This window comes from Ostrea edulis, chromosome 10 (assembly GCF_947568905.1).
Source record: "Ostrea edulis chromosome 10, xbOstEdul1.1, whole genome shotgun sequence".
NCBI lineage: Eukaryota > Metazoa > Mollusca > Bivalvia > Ostreida > Ostreidae > Ostrea > Ostrea edulis.
The window spans coordinates 14,011,291-14,036,290 of NC_079173.1; the positions used below are offsets into that span (position 1 = coordinate 14,011,291).

General features: G+C 37.2%; 1 protein-coding gene across 1 annotated transcript in view; it reads left to right on the plus strand.

The window, feature by feature from the left end:
- The first annotated feature begins 14,927 nt into the window (after positions 1-14,927).
- LOC125666379 (sodium-coupled monocarboxylate transporter 1-like) overlaps positions 14,928-25,000 on the plus strand; it is an 89,657-nt gene continuing 79,584 nt past the window's right edge. The window contains exons 1-4 of the mRNA XM_056152043.1: positions 14,928-15,052; positions 18,453-18,839; positions 21,282-21,350; positions 23,706-23,757. Coding sequence (XP_056008018.1) covers positions 18,498-18,839; positions 21,282-21,350; positions 23,706-23,757 — 463 coding nt within the window. The 5' untranslated portion in view covers positions 14,928-15,052; positions 18,453-18,497. The remainder of the gene's footprint in view (positions 15,053-18,452; positions 18,840-21,281; positions 21,351-23,705; positions 23,758-25,000) is intronic.

A 25,000-nucleotide genomic window follows, 5' to 3' on the forward strand; every position in this document is an offset into this window, starting at 1 on the left:
TTAAAAAAAAAAAAATTCTTCTCAAGAACCACTGAGCCAGAAAAGCTGATATTTACATGAAAGCTTTCCGATATAGTGCAGATTCAAGTTTGTTCAAATCATGGCCCCTGGGGGTAGGATGGAGCGACAAGGGGGGATCAAAGTTTTACATACAAATATATAGGAATAAAGTGCACCGCCACGGCACATGATACGCCCGTCACATATTGTTAACAGTATAGATTGTACCCATTAAAACATTTTTTTTAATATCACCTTAATTAAATGTCACAGTGACCTTAAAGTAGGATGCGACACACCTTCTACCTAAGATGCATTAGTTGACCAATTTTGGTGATTCTAGGTCTAATAGTTTTCAAGTTATGAGCCGGACAAGTTTTTGCCATATATGGCCATATCTTCTTAATGAAAAGTCACAGTGACCTGGTTTTAATGTGCGACACACCTTCTACCCAAGATGTATCTACAGACAAAGTTTGATGATTCTAGGCCTTGTAGTATTTAAGTTACGGGTCGGACACGAAAAAGCTAACAGACGGACGGACATGAACGCCATACCATAATATGGGCGTATAAAAATCTTCAAATATCTTCTTCTCGTGAACCATTGGGCCAAAGAAGTTCACATTTACATGAAAGCTTTCTGACATAGTGTAGATTCAAGTTTGCAAAAACTATGGCCTCCAGGGGTAGGTTGGGGCCATAATAAGGACTACGGTTGTACATGCAAATATATATAGAAAGTCTTCTGATATGGACCAAGGTGACTCAGGTGAGCGATGTGGCCCATGGGCCTCTTGTTGTTAAATTGTGCTACATTGTGTATATGTTTTAATTACTGTTTTACTGAATTGTTGTCTCATGTACTTACAAGTATTTTCCACATCTCAGAATTCTCTATAAAAGATGAAGATAACGAACAGTGCTCAATCTCCCAACTCCTATAAGCAATACAAAATAGATAGTTGGGTATACACGGACCCCTGGATATACCAGAGGTGGGATCAGGTACCTAAGAGGAGTAAGCATCCCTTATCGATCGGTCACACCCACCGTGCGCCCTGTATCGTAACCGGAGTTATTCGTAATTAAATTCAGTGTGTCAAGAACAGCCTAACAATTGGTATGAAACAAGTCAGAAAGAATTTGACTTAATGATAGGTTATATTGGCAAACTATCAAATTATTAAAGATGTGTTTAGACGTTAGTTAAATTCTGGTCTGCACCCATCAAGTTATGACCAACATGATACACCATTTTTATTTTCTGATTGAAATCCATACTCCATGCAAAACTTACATGTGATTTTTGCAATTTTATTCACAACTGAATATTGTTTTTGCCAATGCTTAAAAAATGGGATACATGGGAGAATGGTGTTAAAAACAAAAAATATGTTATGCCCTATATTTCCCAGAAGGGCAGGTTAGAAAACAGAATGTTTGGGAGTTCCAACATCTTCGATATGGTAATAGTACGATTAGAATATGACTAAAGCTTTATTTTCGTTCATATATTTATTTTCAATTTGTAAGATTGGAGAAGAACATTGAGGACATAGTGAATTCTACTGGAATTACCTTGGAGGATTCGGACAACGCCCTCTTAGCAAAGAAATTATGTGAATTTCTCTTCAAATCAAAAAGTGTTATTAATACGTGTAAAGAAATACGTCGTCATATAGCAAGTGGTGAAAGTTATTAAAACCAAAAATAAGCATCTGAATCTATTTAAGCCAACCCTGTGTATATATCTTTATACATTACACATCTTCTGAACATTGGATCTTATCACGTCGTTTCGAGTTCAATTTATTCCATTACATGGGGTTCAAATTCCAGCCGCGACAGACCCGTGTCGTTAAAATAGGTAGTGAAAGTTTCATCGCCAAACGCTCGGCATCAGATGTGAATGTCACGGGTCCTCGGAGATGACCTTAAAAACGGATGTCCCGTGTAAAAGTTGGCGTGGCACACTAAAAGCCCACACTGCTCAATGGAAGGCCTAACTACCATGTCGTGACGTAACGAAATCACATCTCCGAACCGTAAGAAGGGAAACCAAATTCGTACAAGGGTTTATCGATGTAATGTATTAACCAATTCAGAATCTAAACAAACAACACACAAATAAATTTCTTTATTTTTTCTTATCACAACATGTTATCTTATTGATTTTACCTAACTTTATTTGTAAATTTGATTGATTTTGTTCGTCAATACAACCTCGCATTGGGTCAAATGCTGTCTGACTTGTTTCATACCGATTGTTAAGCCGTTCTTGGCACACTGATTTGACTGCGGATAACTCCGTTTACCTGATCAGGATATGGGGCTCACGGCGGGTGTGACCGGTCAACAGGGGATGCTTACACCTCCTAGGCACCTGATCCCACCTCTGGTGTGTCCAGGGGTCCGTGTTTGCCCAACTATCTATTTTGTATTGCTTGTAGGAGTTATGAGATTGATCGCTGTTCGTTATCTTCACCTTGCATTGATCTGGTAGAGTTAGTTTATTTAGTCCGGAGATCAGTGTCACAGATGGACGAGCTGGCTGTAACCATGTCAAGCTAACGCATTTTTAAAAAAGTCACAAAGAGTTTATTATGTACAATATCTCATAATGAACATGGTCCTAATTCCCCAAGTGTCCATGACCTTGGCTCATTAGCTTAGACCTCTGTGGGGTTTGACGGGTGCACCCACTCCTGCAGCTTGGTTGTCCTTGTACTATACGATTATTCTCCACATCCTGCATACACTGGTTACATCAGGATAACTGTAGTAGACCACAGGGAGAGGACCTGTTTAGATACACATACATAAACTGTAATATATTACTTATACGCACTGAGTGGCGTTACATTACACATAAATACACACAGATAATATCCTGGACATGCCTTCTGTTAAGACAATACATTTATACTTTTGTCTATTGGAAAGACTCAACAAATATATCGAAGTATTACATTGCATTGCTATGCATTTACACATATTGGACAAAGTCTACTTTATGACTATAATACTGCACCATACACCGAACACTTATTTCAATTAGCACAATTTTGATACAAATGAAAATCACATGCGTGAAATTAAGTTGACACTAAGGAACTCCGTAACTGGATGTTTTAGGACTGTTAAAATAACATAAAACAATAGACAAATTGCTGAGTAGTAAATAAAACACCTTACCTCAGAAAAGCTGGATCATATGCAGCATTACGCATATGCCATGTATAGAACTGGAAAAAGTTTGCTGATTAATGTAAAACTTATACGGTACCAATTTTGATGCACCAGATGCGCATTTCGACATATAATGTCTCTTCAGTGATGCTCAACCGAAATGTTTGAAATCCGAAATAACTATGAAGTTTTAGAGCTAAATATAGCCAAAAACAGCGTGCCAAAAAAGTGGAGCCAAATTCGTCCAAGGATAATATAAACTGATATTCAGATAAGTATAAAAGCGTCCTTCCTACTAGATTGCCGTTTCCAAACCGAATTCAGCTCGGACTGGCGGTTTAAAGTCCAGTGAAGTGAGGTTCCAATACGCAATTTCCGAGTTGCTCAATAGTTCTTTCCCTTTGTAGAATGCTTACGTACAGTGAGACGCAAAACATACTTTCGTCCACACGCGGTGGGTACAAATGCTTATCGCTGCCTTCACATATTGCCTATAGGATGATTAGCAGGCATCAAGCAACCACCCAAACTGCTGGGGCACAAACTTTTAGTAAGTTTATGATTATTTGATAATAAAATAGCTCAAACAAAAATCGATAATCACAATATTTCTTTAATTAAAGTATCCCTCGTGCCACAGACGCTCGATGAATTAATATCTAATTTAATGGCCTAATTCAAACAAATATTATTCTTCATATGGTCAGTTAAATGTATACCAACGGCTGATATAAACAAAATTTACGCTCTCAGAACTATCATTTAATTACATAGCTAGTCTATAATAAATGTATACAGCTTGTACCCATCCAAGCGTTCAACAGAATACTGAACATACTTCCGGCAAAGAAGAGCTGATATCCCGGGACTTGCGTATTAGGGCACAGATTTTTTCAAATTTGAATCTGGACTATATCAGGAAGCTTTCATGTGAATGTAAACTTTTCTGGCCCAATGAGTTTTCAGAAAATTGTCCCTATATAGTTGTATGTAAACCTTTGATCCCCGACTGTGGCCCCATCCAACCCCCGGGGGCCATGACTTTAACAAACTTGAATCTGCACTATGTCAGGAATCTTTCATGTAAATAGAAGCTTTTCTGGCTCAGTGGTTCTTGAAAAGAAGATTTTCCCTATATATTAGTTTGTAAAACTTTGATCCCTATCCAAAACCCGGGGTCCATGATTTTAACAAACTTGAATCTGCACTATGTCAGGAAGCTTTTATGTAAATATCAGCTTTTCTGGCTCAGTGGTTCTTGAGAAGAAGAATTTCCCTATATATTTGTATGTAAAACTTTGATCCCCTATTGTGACCCTATCCAATTTCCGGGGGCCATAATTTTTACAAACTTGAATCTGCACTATGCCAGGAGGCTTGCATGTAAATATAAGCTTTTCTGGCTCAGTGGTTCTTGAGAAGAAGATTTTCCCTATACATTTGCATGTAAAACTGATCCCATATTGTGGCCCCATCCACCACCCCCACCCCCACCATGATTTTAACAAACTTGAATCTTCACTATGTCAAGAAGCAGTCATGTAAATTTCAGCTTTTCTGGTCCAGTGGTTCTTGAGAAGATTTTTAAAGAGTTTCCCCTATTTATTTCCATGTAAAACTTTGATCCCCCATTGTGGCCCCATAGAGACGGACAGACGACAGACAACAAGAAAAGCTCACATGAGATTTCAGCTCAGGTGAGCTAAAAATGATAGATAATTTCGCACATTGTTTTGTAGAATGGACATACAGCATTACCGGTATAAATGCGTCTTATTTGGTGGAAGACCTAGAGTGTACTTCCTCGCAGCGTTGTCCTATGAATTGCTTTCGCCATATTTTGTCAAGACATTTTTCGGTGAATGCAGTGGAAACAGATGTGTTGTGTAATAAATGTCGCCACAAGTGTCGAAATACTTTATGAAGGAAACATATTCCTAATGTTAACTCCAGTGATAAGGATGAATCAATGGACCCTCCCTTCACATCTCCAAAGAAAAGTAAACCCATTCCCATATCAATTTTCTTACCTTTGTCATCTTCATCTAACAGTCATGCTTATTGTTTTGTCTGCAAAAAGCCCGGACCGAAGTTACTTTCAGTTTCACATCAAGCTAGGATACATGCATTTGTATAAAATGAAATCATCATCCCACAAGGAGCAAGATGCGCAGGCCATTTGGACAACGGAAAACTTTCAAACGGTGTGTTGCTTAACAGGTCTTCTGTCCTTACCATCATTCAGAGCTTGAGGAAAATGGCTGCGGAGCATGAACGACTAAATTTTGATGATGAAAGCAGCATGGATGATGATTACAAAGTTCTTATCGGATTTTCACTAAGGGAATTTCAGGATATTATTTCATCTTTAACAAACATCCAACTCATCAAAAATGTTTTGGAGATTAAGAAGAAGTACCAAAATATCAAGCAGAAAGGTAAAAGCATGCTTATATTTGATGATGAATATGATGTTACAACTATCGTTATCTCTGTCAGTGTGCATAAAATTAGTTGATAAATAGATCATATCATAATTCAATATAAATATACATTAAAATATCTCACTGCACCCCCCTCTTTTTTAACAATGAAAGTGAAGGCAATATGTATTTAAGAAATTATTAACAAGATTGTTGCCCCGGTTGTGAAAGATTTCTGGTACTCGGATAAAGGTTCCCGCCAAGAATCAGACATCAGTTAAGCTCAAGAGTGAAGGGAGACTATAGCATCAACACAGCATGACGTCGGAAGGGTTTCAACGCCAGAGAACGAAATCCACGTCTCCTTATGCAATCAGCATGAGACATCGAATGCACTCTTTGAATGACGCTTTTGGGGATCTGCGAGAAGTAATCCCGTACACAAAATTAGACAGAAAAAATTCCAAGAAAGAAACCCAGACCTTATATAACTACATCAAAGACCAGACAAACGTGACATGTGAAATGCGTGGCAAAAAAGTTCCCTAACGCTTTGACAGCTCTTCAAGTGAGGACACAGAGAAAAGGGTTGACATAGAAAACACGCATGAAGATTCCTCCATTAGTCTTATACATGTGTATCATTTATGTGCGGTATGGATGTGTCTGTAGATGAGGAGCTCACCCACCAGCATTTCAAGGACCCTGTTCTCTCCTCCTTTAGAGAAAACGGGGGATGTGTAGTGTACCGGGGGTGGTCCTATCCCAGTACGACGACCATCTTGCATGGTGTGGAGAGACGACTCCCGGTACCCGGATGAAGCCTAAGACTTTAGATAGTCTCTACAGAGACCAAAGTGTCAGGAGAGACTCTAGCAGTAATACATCATTCAGTAACAGTAAAAGTCCAAAGTTATGAACAGGCAAGTGAAAGGTGAAGATAACGAACAGTGTAGTGATCCCAATCAATCTCATAACTCCTGTAAGCAATACAAAATAGAGTTGGGCAAACACGAACCCCCTAGATATACCAGAGACGGGATCAGGTGCCCAGGAGGAGTAAGCATCCCCTGTCGACCCGTTACATCCGCCATGAACCCTATATCTTGATCAGGTAAACGGAGTTACCCGTAGTCAAAATCAGTGTACCAAGTCTGTAGGGATCCCACATATCATAAGCACCACAGTTACTTTAAAAGGTTGAATCCAATACCGCAATTTACTGTGACTGTTGGAAAGCTTATTCCTCTAAGGAAAAAGAAGGATTTGTCCATTTGACAGTAAATCACCCCATCAAATTCAACAGAAAGCCAAGGGTGCTTGGAATGCTGTCAAATCCAAGTAAATGGAACTTGAAAGCATTTCATGACGGTTACTTAGTGGAATACTGTGTGCAGAAAATATACCTGCAAAGACTCCATGACAAATTTCTGACATTCTTGAACGTAAAGAAGCATGGCCACGATTTGAGCTTGAGTGAGTTTTGAAGGTACGTGGGAGATGCAGAGTTCCCAATGTTTGGTAATGTAAACAAGGCCATCTTTTTATTTACAAAGGTTAAATATACATACATATAAGTTTCGTTTAAAGCAAATTTTTTTCAATTTACAATTCTGAACAGAACACAATTGATTTAAACACGCTATTTTCTATTAAGCAGTCTAATGCAAACAAAAGCATGGCACGAGCCTTGTATCTCACCTGTAACTCAACTGCTGTTCAAAGTTTGGTTGACCATTAAAAATACTTTAGTTTAGCATTGTAAACAATAAAACTGGAAAAATAAAATATGATTTTTTTAAAAACTCAAATCATGTCCATGCCCTTTAATCAAGAGAGAATACACTTGTACGAGAAGGTTCCCCCTGAAACCCAAAAGTAACGAATTCAACAGCAAGTTAGATTTATTTGACTGATGTAAATGGCCATCAAGTTTTTATTGTGGCTGCCACCCCAAGCTACCGCTTATGTTAGAAAAGATCCTCAGTACCCTTTACTTGTCTTAAGAAGCGTCTAAATGGGCTGTCCTTCGGATGTGACCACAAGGCCTGAGATACCGTGTCACAGCAGGTGTAACTTGATAAAGATCTCTTTCTGCTCAAAGTCAGCAAGCACCAGCCGAGCATACGGCTAAATTTTGCAGCCTTTCACCGTCAATGGTGACGTCTCCATATGATTTGCCCACTCTCAAATCTTCCTCATAGTTTGATATTGTATTGAAAATAGATATCAACGGCAACTGATATTTCATTGAAATTTTTTTTGATTGCTTTTATCTTGCTTATCGTCTCCCTGCAGAATTATTCACTCGTATGGAGAAGTCACCAAGACCGGTGAAGGGCTTCAAATTTAGTCCTTTGCTCGACGCTTATGGCCTTTGAGCAGGGAGGGTTCTTTAGCATGCCACAGAGGGTTCTTTAGCGAGCCACACCTACTGCGACATGGAATATCCGAGGACCCGTGACATTCACACCTTATGTATATGTATTTCTGAATTACGTAGTTGTGAATGTAAGGAACGATAACTCTGGGTAGAGATTGTCTAAACTCTAGACCAACGTGGCGGTGAAAATAGATATTAAAGGCAAACGAACAACTCAACTTTAAGATAAACGGGATAATTTAAGATTCTCAATCGTCAATTTCCCATATTTGTGTAGCAATATCGCCTGCATATGATGTTCATATCTCTCAATTGAATTGATATGCAAGAGCTTGTTCTGCGTATGGTCAGTTTTTAAATCGAAGCAAGCTACTGACAAAAGAGTTGATAGTGCATGGGTTTCAACAGTCTGGTTTGAAGTCATCATTTCACAAATTCTATGGTCGCATTAACAATCTAGATTGCCAAGACAACAAAACTATCATTGGATCAAACTTGTTTCATACCGATTGCTGGGCCGTTCTTGGCACACTGATTTTGGCTACTCCGTTTACCTGATCAAAATATAGGGCTCGGGTGAGATCGATCGGGCTCGGGTGTGACCGATCAACAGGGGGTGCTCATTCCTCCTAAGCACCTGATCCCACCTCTGGTATATCCAGGGGTCCTTGTTTGCCCAACATTCTAATTTACATGCTTATAAGGGTTTTGAGATTGATTAATGTTCGTTATCTTCACCTTTCATGAGTGAGAGATTCACGAGAGGGACGTTAAACAAAATTAAAGCAATCGCTCAGACGCTGTTTGACTTTCTATCCTCGGCTCCGACCCCATATATATTACGTTAAACACGGCTATATTTTCTTTTCTCGCTTCAGAAGATTGAATATTGTATAACGTCCCTCAAGAATTTATCACTCAATGCTCGGCCCTTACGGCCTTGGAGCAGGGAGAGATCTTTATCGTGCCGCACCTGCTGTGACATGGGGCCTCGGTTTTTGCAGTCTTGACCGAAGGATCGCCCCATTTAGTCGCTTCTTACGACAAGCAAGGGGTACTGAGGACCTATTCTAACCCGGATTCCTACAGGACAGCGCGTCAGAAGACAACGAAATAGTGGCACACAACTTCTACGCGGATCTACAATCAAAATAACTCCTATAAGGAATAATCCCATGAGGATCCGGGTTGGAATAGGTCCTCAGTACCCCTTTAACGTGCAAACGCCTGCCGTGACACGGGACCTTCGGTTTTAAGGACATTCTCACTGTGTTTGGCGAAGGAACCATCACTACCTATCATTGGGTCAAATACTGTATGACATGTTTCATACCGATTGTTAGGCCGTTCTTGGCACACTGATTTTGACTACGAATTACTCCGTTTACCTGATCAGGATATAGGGCTCATGGCGGGTGTGACCGGTCGATAGGGAATGCTTACTCTTCCTAGGCACCTGATGAGTGATCCCACCTCTGGTGTGTCCAGGGGTCCGTGTTTGACAACTATGTATTTTGTATTGCTTATAGGAGTTATGGGATTGATCACTGTTCGTTATCTTCACCTTTCATATTGACGAATTAGGTTTGCTGCGGCGGCCCATGTATCTTCACAAGTCAAAGGTTATTGTTTCGATACCTCGAATTCAGAAGCTCCTGTAAATTTATAGATGTCAAGGTCAAATTTCTATGTTTTGGAACGATAAACCTCTTGCTTGGAATTTATATCATTATCAATTGTATATATAACGAGATCACGATAAAAATCAACTTCTTACCTAGTTGCAACTTTACTGCTTTCTTCCCGTGTGGACCCGGGTTGGAAATAGGTCCTCAATACCCCCTAGCCTGTTGTTAGAGGCGACTAAAAGGGGCGGTCCTTCGGGTGACACCGAAAACAAACGTTCTGTGTTACAGCGGGTGTGGCACGTTAAAGATCCCTCCCTGCTCAATGGCCATAAGAGCCGAGCATAGGCCTAAATTTTCAGCCCTTCACAGACAGTGGTGACTTCTCCATATGAGTGAGATATTCTCAAGAGGGATGCAACACAATATTCAATCAATCAATCCAGAGGCGTAACGTCAATGTTACACAGCACAAAAGCCCGGGCTTACACAAAATTTTCACACTACAAAAATTAAGTCGTCTATGCCTATTTCGGGACTGTCTGGTTAGGGTCACTTTGGTATATATTAATTTCCATTCACCAAAACATTAAATTAACGGTACTAGGTTGGGATTTTGTCATTTGATTTGATTTAACATCCCGATCGAGGACATTTCACTCATATGGAGACCTCACCATTGCCGGTGAAGGGCTGTAAAATTTTGGCCTATGCTCGGTACCTATGGCTTTGAGCAGGGAGGTATCTTTATCGTGTCTGCCTGCTGTGACACGGAACCTCGGTTTTTGCGGTCTCATACGAAGGACCGCCCCATTAAATCGCCTCTTACGACAAGCAAGGGTGCTAAGGACCTATTTCTGAGCACTCTTAAAGAGGTACATTTCAGTCACGAAGCAAAGTTGACAAAATAGCCCGCCAATCTGCACGAGTCTCTCTTAGCAATCGACTCCAGAATAGCGATGTTTTTGTCGATTAGTCTAGGTAAGGGCAAAGAGCCCAAACAAAAATAAAGTTCAATTATTGTTCATGCATACTCGCAAAATTTTCCACTAGTCCAAAATCCGGGGATTAAAGCATACGGTTTCGAGCAACAGATCCATTCTCGGGTCAAACAAAACAGCTGATGTCCGCCAACGCAGTCAATAACTATAATGCTGCTGAGGAAAAATAAGTCGTGTAACGTCTACAAGATGTGACATTTTAATTGACAGGTCCGAAATTTTCCATACTAGTCTGAATTTCGCTGCTGTCATAGGCGAGAAACGACTCCGTGACCTGGACCGGTAAATGTCCTAGTAAAAATGAACAAGTGAAATCGAGAGAACGATGACGTATATCTTTGTTATTTTTAAAATAACCTGTGACTTGAAATTTAGCATGCAAGTGGTTAAAACATTAATCTATGCAAGGAAAACGACAAATTACGCATAGCTTACCTAGTTTAAGATTTTTTAGGCATTTGAAGCGAGTGGTTAGTTTTTTTTTATCTGTGTCAGAGTTCGGGCCCAAAACGGGCTTAGCCCCTGTGGGTGAAGGGCTTCAAATCTAGGCCTATGCTCGGCGCTAACGGCCATTGAACAGTGTAGGTTCTTCAGCGTGCCACACCTACTGGGAAACGGGACATCCGTTCCGAGGACCCGTGACATTCACACCTGATGCCGAGCGTTTGGCGATGGAACTGTCTCTATATGTTTATAGGTCAGTTGAGTGCAAATAGTATGTACACAACAAAACAAACAAGCAAATACTATGATCACCGAATCGAATGCTGTCTTACAAGTTTCATACCAGTTGTTAGGCCGTTCTTGGCACACTTATTTTGACTACATATTACTCCGTTTACCTGATCAACATATGGGGCCCACGGCGGATGTGACCGCTGAACAAGGAATGATTACTCCTCTTAGGCACCAGGGTCAATGTTTACCCTTCTCTAAATTTTGTATTCTTTTTAAGGATTTATGAGATTGATCATTGTTCGTTATATTCACTTGTTCATTTGGTGGACCAGGGCTGTAATGAATACACCTGCCATTGATGTTCAAAGTTGTGGATGTCATTGATTTATATTGTTTAACGTCCTTCTTAAGAATTTTTCACTCATATGGAGACGTCACCATTGCCAATGTAGGGCTGCAATGTTTAGGTCTATGCTCGGCGCATATGGCCATTGAGCAGGGAGGGATCTTTATCGTGCCACACCTTTTGTGACAGGGGGCCTCGGTTTTTGCGGTCTCATCCGAAGGACCACCCCATTTAGTCGCCTCTTACGACACGCAAGGGGGTACTGAGGACCTATCTTGTATCTGACCCCAGGGTGGGTCCAAACTTATTATATAGTGTTTATGCGTAAGTTTGCTGATACTGTATCAGATCTAAATATATACTAAGGAATAGCAGAAAAGATGTACAAAAAATGGTGAATTTCACAACCCACGGTTTTGACTCTAGGGTGGGTCCAAATTAGTCGCATCTTATAATATTAAAGGAAGTGAATATGAAAAAAAAAAAATTTTGTATAATAAACTTGAAAGACCTCCTGAAACTGATTAGTGTGGCCTAAATCTAATTTGCTTGTTTCTATTACGAGATTTGATCAATTAAACACTCTAACTTAAAGGTTTATGGAGGTCATCCATTATTTCCCAGTATGCATCTGTGCTCTGACGTAGATGAGACACATTGCTGTTGACTGGGTCTCTGTTATACAGCAAAGGTTTATGGATTCATGTTAGAAATGATGGATAAGGTTTTGGAGCAAAAAGAATTGATATCAAATCTAATTCAGGGCCGTAAGTAGGGTTCTAAATCAGGGGAGGCAGGGGATTGGGGGCCGCCGATTGACTTTACGACTGAAAATGACACTTTTTAAATCCCAATTTATCATGTTTGTGTTTCATTTGTACTATGTAAAGAATCGTAATATGGTGTCAAAGACAAAGGTGCTTGTCTTCATTTTAAACATATATCCTATAATATAACATTTATATAATTTTATTTTCTTTTTTGCCAAAAAATCAGACGAGGCAGTTGCCTCGTCTGCCTCATCGGCAGTTACGGCCCTGTAATTACAATGCATTAAGAAAAGGAAGAAAACACTCCAACAAAATATTTCCATCTCCTCCAGCTTCTGAACTTACTCAGAACACTGTATGTTTCAAGGTTCCAAATCAATTAATTTCATTAGATTTTAAAATATTAAGGTGACTGTGTCATTAAAGTACTGCATTATAGGCATGTAACTTATATGTTTTATAACAATTTATGTAAATGGACCACAGATAAATTTTGGTGATTCAACTTACAATTATATTCTTTATTTACATAAAAAAAAACTTATTTACTAATATTTAGAATCTTTTTGTATTGGAGTCGGATCCTTCAAAGTCTGAGGTTTCAAGAAATTCTTTATACATTGCAGTGCTCTTTAGGAAATGCTCCCTTAATTTATATCACAACAATTAAATGAGGGTAAAACTACTCTCATCTTCCCCCCCCCCCCCCCCCCCCCCGAGGCTGACTGCATTTGACCTAGTTGATAAACTGTAGGCCATAAATCTTGATAGCATATCTGCAACAGAATTGTTACTGTATTCTATCACATGTGTGTGTAATTGGAAATGTTTACACACAAATGTCATGTTGTGTTAAGATTTTAATACATGTGATTTTCATTTTCGTGTTTTTCTCACTTGTTGAATAAGTTGTTATCCAAGTCCTCTGAGACCCTTCCTCTCTGGTCTCTGAACACATAAATCCATGGATAAATATAAGCTGTATCAATTATAACAGGACTTCGACACACAGTGTTAAAATATGGGTGTAGAGAACTGCACTTTAGGTGTATATCTCTGTAATCTAGCTGTCACAAAATATTCAAACTCATGACAACAAAGACACCTCTTGAATGTTCATAGCTACAATTTCCACAAGCCGATCAAGGAAAATTTCTCTCTCATTAAAATCAACTGCTGGTGAAGAAGTATCATTCTGAATAACAATTTCTTCCTCTCTAACATCAGGTTCAACCTGATATTCCATATCTAATTCACTCTCTGCTTATGACATTTTAACGTTGATGCTTACAATGTGCCAAAAATACACACAATGTGTCCTACTGATGTCAGCATCAGTGGTGTCCTCTAGTGGATGCTAAGAGATAACCCAGCAGGGAGGTAATGTTTTTTTTTTCAGTATGGCAGCTCCCAAGGATTGAAAAGATTAGTTAATCTTTATAAAATATCTCCCTACTGTAGAAAGCTACATCTTAGTGATTTTCAGAATTCATTTTATACAACAAAATGACAAATCTAAACCCTTTGTCACATTTTCATGTTCACTTCCTTTAATACTCCTATTATATTATGTGAAGCCTTTCATCAGTGTATGCACTTATGAGGGTATCTAAGTTGTAAGAACACATCTTGTTTTATACTTTTGCTGAATGTTAAAATTTAGCTTAGATATTCAGAACAGGATTTTTTTTCTAAATTTCATAACCCTTGGGAAGTTGGGAGTAGTGATAATTTTCAATAGTACTGAGGTGACCGATAAGGCCTATGGGCCTCTTGTTGAATTTTACAAGAAGTTGAAAGTGAAACAAATTTTCAAAGCGACAGTTTTGTGTGTGTGTAAAACTCGGAAGAACATATTCAGGCTGAATTTATTTTGTTTCACGGAGGCAGTTTTTCTGAAATTTGGGGTACCCCTCCATTTTAACGCTAAAAGCGTATAAATCGCTTAGTGCATGGTTTAAACTCGAATTATTTTGGCTAAGTTTTGTCAATACACGTCTTTTAAACTTATTTTCAAAAATGTTTGAATCAACACATAAGTTCCAATTGGTCTTATCATATATTTGAATAACTTAATTTTCATGCAAAACCGTTAGGGAAATTAACATGAGACGTGCAACACCTTTTATGCAGGAGATGAGCGGTCGCAAGGTCAGGAAAATTAATGCATGTAGACATCAATGGTTTTGAACAACCTATATCGGTGCACGCAGAAAGTGGAAAATGCAGATTATATTCTTATAAAATATATTATAGATATCATTAATGCAGAGATCTCTGATTAACTTTATTTTCAAACTTTGTATTAAAACTAATATGTTCCCTCAAGTAAAACATGACACTACATTTTAAAAAGCACATTATTGTTATAAAATGCGCATTAGCTTTATATGAAATATCATTGATACTGAATCAACACCTTTTCTCTTATATTTTGGAAACACTATTATTAAGCACATTAAACTCGTACGTTAACTTTACTAAGTGTGCTCCGCCCACACGTTATTGAGTAATATTTGGATCCCCCAATCAAAACGAGCATGGCGCCGCGTTTTTAATCTAGGTCATATACATGTAATCATAATTACAAATGCTGACATTGTGCTCCCAAGGACGCATGTTCGCCGGTTGTCTGTAAGTCTCATCATTTTATTGACCTTAAAAGCTAGATTGTATTCATGGTACTATACATACATTACATGAGTAAAAAAAAAAACGATGTTTACTTTTTCCCTCTCATGATCACTGAGGATGTTAATAAGATGGATTGAGGTGAATTCAATTTCGACTTGTCTTTATATGTGTTGATAAGTATCTATAAAATGTAAAGCATGTGGAATTTATTTGATGGATGTTGCTGTCCTGAATTCCATGTTGAATAAATCGAACGATATAATTCGATCTACACCGGCAGACAAAAATATATAATGTGTGTTACATATGTAGAAATGTATGTCGATCCCGATGCAATATCTACCATTTTATGGTCATGGAACTTGTATCTGGGATTTAACGTCCCTTGAGGGGCCTATTAGAATATGTCTGTCTCTGATAGAAATGTGGTGTTTATAGATATTAATGTGTTGTAGATGAAATCCAGTTTGTAGGTGTCCTATCTTGTGATAATCCCAGAAAAAAAATATAGATTTATTCAATAAATATAGTAAATATATCGATTAGTACATGTAGTTGTTTGTTCGCTCACATGCATTATACATGTAATTACTATGCCTTTTTATTTCCTAGCACCTGCATAACCAATATGCAGGTTTTAGATCACCCCCTGCTGTCCTCTGCATTCGTAAAAGCGGTGACAATTAATTTGCATGGCTATATTTGTAAATCTAGATGCCAGTTGAATACGTTACTGTTTATGCGATGAAGGAAAAATAACTCGCAGGTCAATTACCTGCGTGCTTACCGATGTGGTCCTAAGCTTAAGATAAAATAGTAGTAACAAATAGGGCAATCTAAAGCTTACGGTATCAACGTCTTTCTTATGGGCTGGGTTTTAACTGGTTGTATTATTATATCTCTTATAATAATAAAGTTTAGTTTCTTCGATTTCACGAAGATGAATTTCGTTAAATTGAAGAAATGGAAAGGGAATAGACATATACCCGGTATTGGTGCTTAAGTATGTCCAAGTAATGATGCAACTAATATCAACACTTTCATGAGTAATCTGTATATTGATTGAATATTGTCACCACTGCCGGCGAAGGTTTGCAAAATTTAGGCCTATGCTCGGGGCTTATGGCCATTGAGCAGGGAGGGATCTTTATCTTGCCACACCTGCTGTGACACGGGACCTCGGTTTTTGCGGTCTCATCCGAAGGACCGCCCCATTTAGTCGCCTCTTACGACAAGCAAGGGGTACTGAGGATCTATTCTAACCCGGATCCCTACGGGATTTAATCTGTGTATATATATATATAATAACAAACACCTGGGAACAAAAGCACGATGAAACCATGTTAATGTAAATATAATCAGGTATGTATCATTGTTTTCAAAAAAAAGGAGGGGGGCAAGGTGAAGTTGACTTAAGAGATTGCATCTAATTCACAGTCACTTTCGAAATTTGTGAAATATATAAAGTAGCAGATAAAGCATGTATTCTGAAGAAAAAATCACTATTTTATTTTATTTTACTACTTCATGATCATATTAAGTAAAATAATAAAATTTTAATTGATCACATGTGTCTATAAGATATATCGTAAGACATTTTAAATGTCGCTGTTTAATGCAACTTAAAAATGCACATGTTAGATAAATATAGCGAGCAGATATTTAGAATTTTAAATACGTAATTCACTGAATTTAAGAGAGAAACCTGCATGGTTAAAATAGTCGTAAAATGAAGAACGATAAAAATCTAAGTCGGAAAAGTGCAACCTTTTGCTGAATATTGTGAATATATATATATATATATATATATATATATATATATATATATATATATATATATTTCAGCTAGTGTTACTATACATTACAACAACAACTTGCAAGATATATAGATTTTGATATGCCGGCGGTCATTTTTTTTTAATGAAATGTACAATTTTCCATTTGACAATTTGGTAATAATCGACAAACATGCATGACTTTTGCAGCCAATGCATACTTAACATGTGGAGCAAAATAGCATATAGTAAGGACCTAATTATGAAACTATGACATTCATACATGGTAGTTTTTACCTTTATGAATAACCTTAAGCTAATCTACGCAGTGATATAGCTTATTTATTTTTTCCTCACGAGGAATTAATATTTGGAGTTAAGATTTGGAGTCTCCATTTTATGGTTTAGGAATTGTCAAAATTGTAATTATTAGTTAATTATCTTCACATTTAAGAATATTTTGTCAGTAATAAATCTACATGTATGCTGTTTCAAAATACGTTATTCAAGGAATAAATGCTGAAACTGTTATCAGTACGTATTAACATTCATATTGTAATAAAAACTTTGCCGATTGTACCAATCACCCTACACTTCTACTGTGATAATACAAATAACCTTTAATACAAAGAGTGCACTTTGAGATTATTTAAAATGTAGAACTATAATAGTTCGTTTTAAAGTAACGCTTCCGTTTGGAGCTAGGAGACTTCTCAAGACGAAGAGGAAATGTAGTTCATAGATATGATTAAAATCAGTGCAGTATGATAAATGATCTTAAATCTTCATACCAATTATAGATAATTGCCTTTAGTTAATTTAGGAATGCCATTACATTAGTGAAACGTGAAGCCCTTATGTCCGCTGTATTAGATATGGTTTATACTGAGAAGTATATTCAAGGTCATATCAAAGTTAGAGACCACACTGACAAGTGCATCTCAAGGTTATACCAACTTTAGATACTTTCAACCAATTTCACTTTGTGGAATACTAATGAAGGGAATAAGGGGGGGGGGGGGGGGGGGGGGCACGCGCTCTCCCTTTCAAGAATGTGGAGAGGGGCACAATTTTCCTAATTTATTCTTAAATGTTAAACGTAATTAAAGTGCACTTTTAAAAAAAAAAAAGGTGCACTCGATTCGTCGGAAATTTCTTGAATTTAGGTTTATTTTCCCAATAAGCTTCAGATATTCGGACCCAAACCCATTGCCGTATGTGTTAAGTTATTATTGAATATTCTAATAAGATTCGCAGGTGCTTAAGTTTCCGATAAATGTATTGACCCATTGTTGTGTCTAAGGTTTACTGAAAATTTTATACTATGACGTTATCGACAATTATAATGGTTGTGCATCTCATAAAGAAATGTACTGTGTACATGTTACAAATATTACCGTAATGTAGAATAGAAATCATTACCTCATGGTGGGAATTGTTGGAGGGGGGGGGGACCCTAACCCGAAGGGATTTATCCTCTACCATCCCCCCTACGTGAATGACGATCATGAAAATACTGCGCTCAACATTATTGTAGTTGCATGACAATGCATTTAATTAGTAGAATTGCTTGAGAAATATGTTTACTGCTATGAATATTTCTCTTCTCTTTTTTTTCCCTGCAGCTCTGCTGTTTTGCTGAATTTTTCTTCAACACTGACGAGTACAGTATGTTATCGGAAGTGAAGTTCGCGGTTGCGGACTATATCATATGTAGTCTTGCCCTATGCGTGTCCATTGGCATTGGGTTATATTATGCATGCTCTGGTGGGCGCCAGGGGACTACCACGGAATATCACCTTGGAAACCGGAATATGAACTTCCTGCCAGTGATGTTCTCGCTGATGGTGACGTCACAATCGTCCATTTTGATTTTGGGTGTCCCGGCTGAGGTCTACCTCTTCGGATATCTGGCAGCGTTTGTTGGTTTCGGGTTCTGGTTTGCTTTCTGGGTGGCTGCTCGTATCATTATTCCCGTAGTTCACCCACTAAAAATCACCAGTATTAATGAAGTAAGTAATAATCTTATTCTCGGTTTGAATATGTGATTGTGCAGACTATTATTAAAGTAATAATATTAGCTCTAGATCTGAAAATTTTATTTTGTTGTAAAATTCTGCTTTGATGATAGTTTTGTATGTAACTTTAACCATAGTCATTGATAAAATTAAAAGTAAGTTTGAGATTTTATCAAAATAACGATTTCGGTTCTGTTGAATATACATTATTACATAGAAATCAAATTTTGTACGGGATGACAATAATGTAATTGTGCTTCATTCAGAGCCTCTGGAGCAAACGGCTCATAGAATGGTGAATGACGGGCGGGCGTCCTTGTAATAGTACATACTTTGTGTAACCAACACCCCTCACCCCTCTAACTTGACGTTCCCCAAACTTTGTACAATTATGATGGATACATTAAAGATGTGCATGTGCCTTATTGAAAGTGAGCAGGCATTTTTCGAAAAATTTACATGTAGTTTAACTTAGTCATTTTTAAGCATGTCTCGTATAGACGGTACCTATTTTGTGTAATCAACTCCTCTCACGCCTCTAAATTGACGTTCCTGAAACTTTTTTTTACAGTTGTTATGGATACATTGAAAATGTGCATGTGTCTTTTTGATAGTGATCCGACATTTTTTTTTTTTTTTTTAAATCACGTGTAGTTGAACTTTGTCATTTTTAAGCATGTATGTAATTGACGGCACCTATTATAACCATCTCCTCTTACAGCCTTTATTTGACATCCTTCAGACATTGTACAGCTTTGATTGGAGTTGTGCATGTGTCATTTTGGAAGTGATGCGACTTTGAAAACATTTCTGATACATGATGTACTTAAACTTCATCATTTTAAGCATGATACCTACTTTGTGTAGTAAAAACTTCTCTCACAGCTTTTACTTTAATAACATTTTTCAAACTTATTACGTTACAGATGTTATATTAAAAAAACCCATTGAAGCTATATTGCATGTGACATTTTGAAAGTGGTTTTTTTTTTTTTAATTCTACATTTGATATGTATTTTTTCCAGTATGTTTTGTACTGCTGTCTCTATGATAGATAACATATTTTAAAGCAACCCGACCTTTCTTGTTCTTGAATCGATTTCCTAACCAAAATATTGATTAAAAAAATTATAACCCTTATTTGTTCTGTCATTATAAAATTCACACTTTTGCAACAAAACAATTGACACCAAAATGACAGCTACAGTAGGTCCGGCACAATATCTAGATTTAGCTAAAATGCATATAGATTTAAAAAAAACAAAAGGTACATGGATTAATTTTATTAAACTTTGTCAACATGATTTCACCATTTTTGGGATTTCAACAAGTTTTTCTTTTATACATATATGTGAACGAGCATCGCATACTAGGCACTATATTGACTATTTCGTTGCTAATTAGAGGGATTAAAGGTAAAAAAAAAAAAAAAAAAAAAAACCGGATTTACGTTCGTTATATATAGGAATTACTTTTTTTTTTTTATGTTTGGAAATGTTCAACTCACAGGAATACATTCGGTACTATGATTGATTGAATATTGTTTTACGTCCCTCTCGAGAATATTTCACTCATATGGAGACGTCCTGTACTTTGATTATACATATAACAACTATAGAGTAAAAATAATAGTTTGATTACGGTTGATAGCTTTTATAAAGCTTAAAGTAATTCCACCCTCGTATGATGTCATCAGAGTTTGCAAAATCGACGATTTCTTTAGATTTAGGCATGATAGGAACATAAATTTTGTTGGAGTCTATTCCAATAGTTATTGTAAAACAATCTTGTTAAAAGTAAACTATTTAAAAAGTCTAAGTTATAGATGAGTAATCAAAGAATGACCTGTTTCAAAATATATAACCCAAGGGCAATAACTCTGTTTTTATTGATATCTTTATCAAGTCTATTATGCGATAGATTCTCTTTATCTTTACAGACATTTTGTATATTTTTGTGAAGGAACAGTTTCATGAAATTGTTAGGAAAGCTATTATATCATCATAACCAGTTTTTATGAAATTTTGATAACGCCGTTTAAGGAAAATTGCAATTTTCTGACGGTGATATATGATTCTGTTTATGTATGTCTCGCATCTTAAAAAGTGTGATGACCTATAGATATTTTATTTGATAATTTGTTAGTTTTAACTCTAATAAAAGGAAATAAATACACTTTTTAAACTTGTATCGGATAAAACTGCGAGTATGGAGTTACCTTAAAGACTACATTATCAAATCATAAAACTGGACCTTATAGCCTCTATGTATAGAAGATATTGATATCCGACATGCTGATTGAAACTGACCAGAATAATAATAACATAACGATATTTTGACAAGAAATAAAAACCTTAAGTTCAAGGTGAACATTACATGTCTTGTCATTCTAATGCTCTAAGGATACTCATTTAATTGACTTGTTTGGTTTTGTAGTACTTCGAGCTCAGATACCGGAATAACAGAGTGCGCATTCTGACGACTTCATTCTCCTTCATGTTTTGGGTGAGTCCGTTTCACTGATAAGATATAATACCAAAACCAATCGTATTTGTAGATCACTTACGTGACCTATTGTTATCTGTTTTCGTTCGTCAGCGTCGTGCGTCCGTCGTAAACCTTTGAACATTTGCAAGTTATTTTCTAAACCTGTTGAATCAGTTCAATCAACAACATCTATGGGTCAAGAACAAAAATTGTGAGATCCATGGTCTCTGGCTCACTTGGGCCTGAGGGATGTTGCCAAAACCATCAAAATAAGTACTGTATGTGGCTAAAACCTTTTAAAAGTCTTATTTACCACTGGTCATCTAGCAGACAAACTATTGGAATGATTAGAATAAGCAATAAGCCCGTTACCAAAAAACCTGTCATTTATGACATTTGAGTTCATGGTTTATGCCAATGTAAACTCTATTTCTGGACATCAAAGAGGTAAAGTCTTTGCATGATTACATGTTTAATGAGCTTTGGACCTTCCACCAAAATGTGGAAAATGAGGCCTCGTCATGAGGAATTGATATAATTATGTGAAATATCAAAGCCCTATCCTCTTTGGCCCAGTGATTGGTTGATTGTATATTGTTTAACGTCACCACTGCCGGTGAAGAGCTGCAATATTTAGGCGTATGCTCGGCGCTTATGGCCTTTGAGCAGGGAGGGGTATTCATCGTGCCATACCTGCTGTGACACGGGGCCTCAGTTTTTGCTGTCACACCCGAAGGACCAGGTATATCCATGGTTAAAGGGTTTGAAAAGAATCAAATTGTTTACATTCAAAAAAAGGTCACTATAGGTTGTAAATTTTGGTACCAAATGAAAGGCGTGGTCATGAGGCATCTAATTGTGAATTACCAAGCCTTGCCCCTTGGTTCAAAATATATTGACAAGGTTAAACTTTCCCCCTTGAGGTGTGATGCCGACGATGGGGTCGTGGTGATAGCTTTTCGGACAATCGTCCCGGCGAGATAAAATGTATTTCCCTGGGTCCAGGTCCCAAGTGTGGCGAAGTTTAATCATATATTGAAGATGCATTACAATGTATGTTTAAAATCCTTTGTATTTCTGAACATCCAACATAAAAGCTCATTATTTAAAAAAAAAAAAAGGCCTCCAATCTAAATTGTGAAATTCATGCTCCATAGTTAAGGAGTAACGTTTGGCCTCGGGGATGTCGACAAATGCATTACATTTTTTTTTTTTTTTTTTTTAAAGAATTTCTACTTTATTCCTGTAGATCAAATACACATATCATGTGCTCTTTATGAGCAAGTGACCGTTAAGGCCCATGAACTTCTTGTAACTTTTAGGTCAATAATACACCCCCATTAGGTTGCTTGCTTGCTTGGGTAGCTTCGAATAGTTTCTCATTTGCACAGAGATGCCATTCAACTTTTGGTAAATTGCCAGACATGTATTGTTAGCGTTTAGGAAAGATTTTACTCTTCGTTTCTAAAATTTAATCTGTCTTTTATAAAATCTAAATGTATGTTTCATGGTTGTAGATTTATCATGCCTCATACATATGTTCACAGTTTCTTTTGCAAAGGTTGTCTTTTTTTCGAAAATTGATATTAGGAGACGTTGTGACCAGTTCTTTTTTTCCCGAGACCATAACTAATAAACATGAAGCATGTCGTTATCCCTAACCAAAGGCATATTTTGATACAAAAATGTTCCTTGTCCCAGTTTGAAGCTGCAACTTTTTTTTTCTCTACCCCCCCCCCCCACCCCCTAAAAAAACCAACAAATAACAACCCAACAACAAAAAGATAAGTAAATGATAATATCCATATTACACGGGTACATATTTCAAAAATTAGGTTTCACTGCTTTTATCTGCCGCTTAGGTTCAGTGAGATTCTAACATGATCAACCAACACTTAAGGTATGCAATGTATAATGACCATATTTCATATCTAATAAATGGATGGTGGAATTTTTGTAATCATGGAATCATTTTGAAGGGTTCATCAAATAAAAATAATCCACCATAGGAATTTTCAAAATTTTGTTTACTGCTTGATTTATGTCACCTAGAGTTTAACATTGAAGTACATGGGGAAAGCATGTTTTATTACAATATTTTAAAAAGAAATTATATTTTCATACAAAGCTCTTAATAGAAAGTTGCATACACTTTCTCTTTATGAAAATATGAAATAAAATTAATCAACTCTTCCAAAAAGTCTTAAGTGCAAAAAGGTTATCTTCTAATCATTTACCAGTCATGTGAATTTCATCTGCTTAACTTTCATCATTACTTAACAATAAACATTTATGTTGATCTAAATCCTTCAAAATTTTTCATTATCCTTTCATTATGCATGGACTACTTAATTATCTTTATTTTCACTTCAGTTTATATATCTTGGGATTGTTACATACGGTGTATCCACGGCTATTCAAGCAGGTAGGTATCTTAAATAAGAAGCAATATAGATAAAGACGGACTTTAAAAACGCAATAGTGGGTTTTCTGTGTTATTTATTTATCCAATAAACAAATATCCGTGGTATAAAATATTTTATGATAAAAGTCTAATATCCATTGATTATAAACGTCGTTGTTATTCTCTGAGATGCTAATATGATTTTGCTAATAGATGGTGTGTCCGGGGGTCCGTGTTTGCCCAACTATCTATTTTGTATTGCTTGTGGGAGTTATGAGACTGATCACTGTTCGTTATCTTCACCTTGCATGCTACATGTGAAATGACGGTCAAGAAGGGTAAAAAATGTGGTTTGTAATCACTAATACCGGGTATGATCACCATTAATTAGCGTTGATAACGGCGCGGAGGCGACGTGTCATTGACTGACAGACATTCCACATGGTCCCTTTAGAAAATGTTCTGCCACTCTTCCAACAATGCCGTTCCAAGTTCTTGCAGATTTTTAGGATGGTGGATGCACACACGTCTACCTAGCTCGTCCCACAAATGTTTAATCGGTTTCAAGTCCGGGGACATGGCGAATGGCGGGTCAATCAAGAACGTTAAAGCCATTAGTTGGAAGGACATTTTGAGTCAATCTTGCCATGTACGCGCGCGCATTGTCCTGCTGAAAAATTAATCCATTGTCTTTTATACTATGCTGCTACATTGGTACCAACACAGGTTACAAATTTCCGTGGCAGTTATGTTTCCATTCAAAATGACGAACTGAGAAAATGTGTTAAGCATACCCCAGATCATGCCGCTACCTCCGCCAAATGCAAGGTGAAGATAACGAACAGTCATCAATCTCATAGCTCCTACAAGCAATACAAAATAGATAGTTGGGCAAACACGGTCCCCTGGACACACCAGAGGTGGGATCAGGTGCCTAGGAGGAGTAAGCATCCCCTGTTGACCGGTCACACCCGCTGTGATCCCTATATCCTGATCAGGTAAACAGAGTTATCCGCAGTAAAAATATATCACTTAAAAGAACAGAATTGCCTACGTAACGTTAATGTATACAACGATAAAATAGAGCTTTGTCGTCAGTCTTACTAACATTAAATCTGGACTCAGCGGAGAACAGGACCCGTATCAAGCTGACCCACTGCACTCTATAACATCGTTAGGATTGGAATTTATACAATGTTACTCACATCGAGTGAATAATGAGCGAAGGAACGACAGATAACGCATTTTAAAAATCAGCATGATG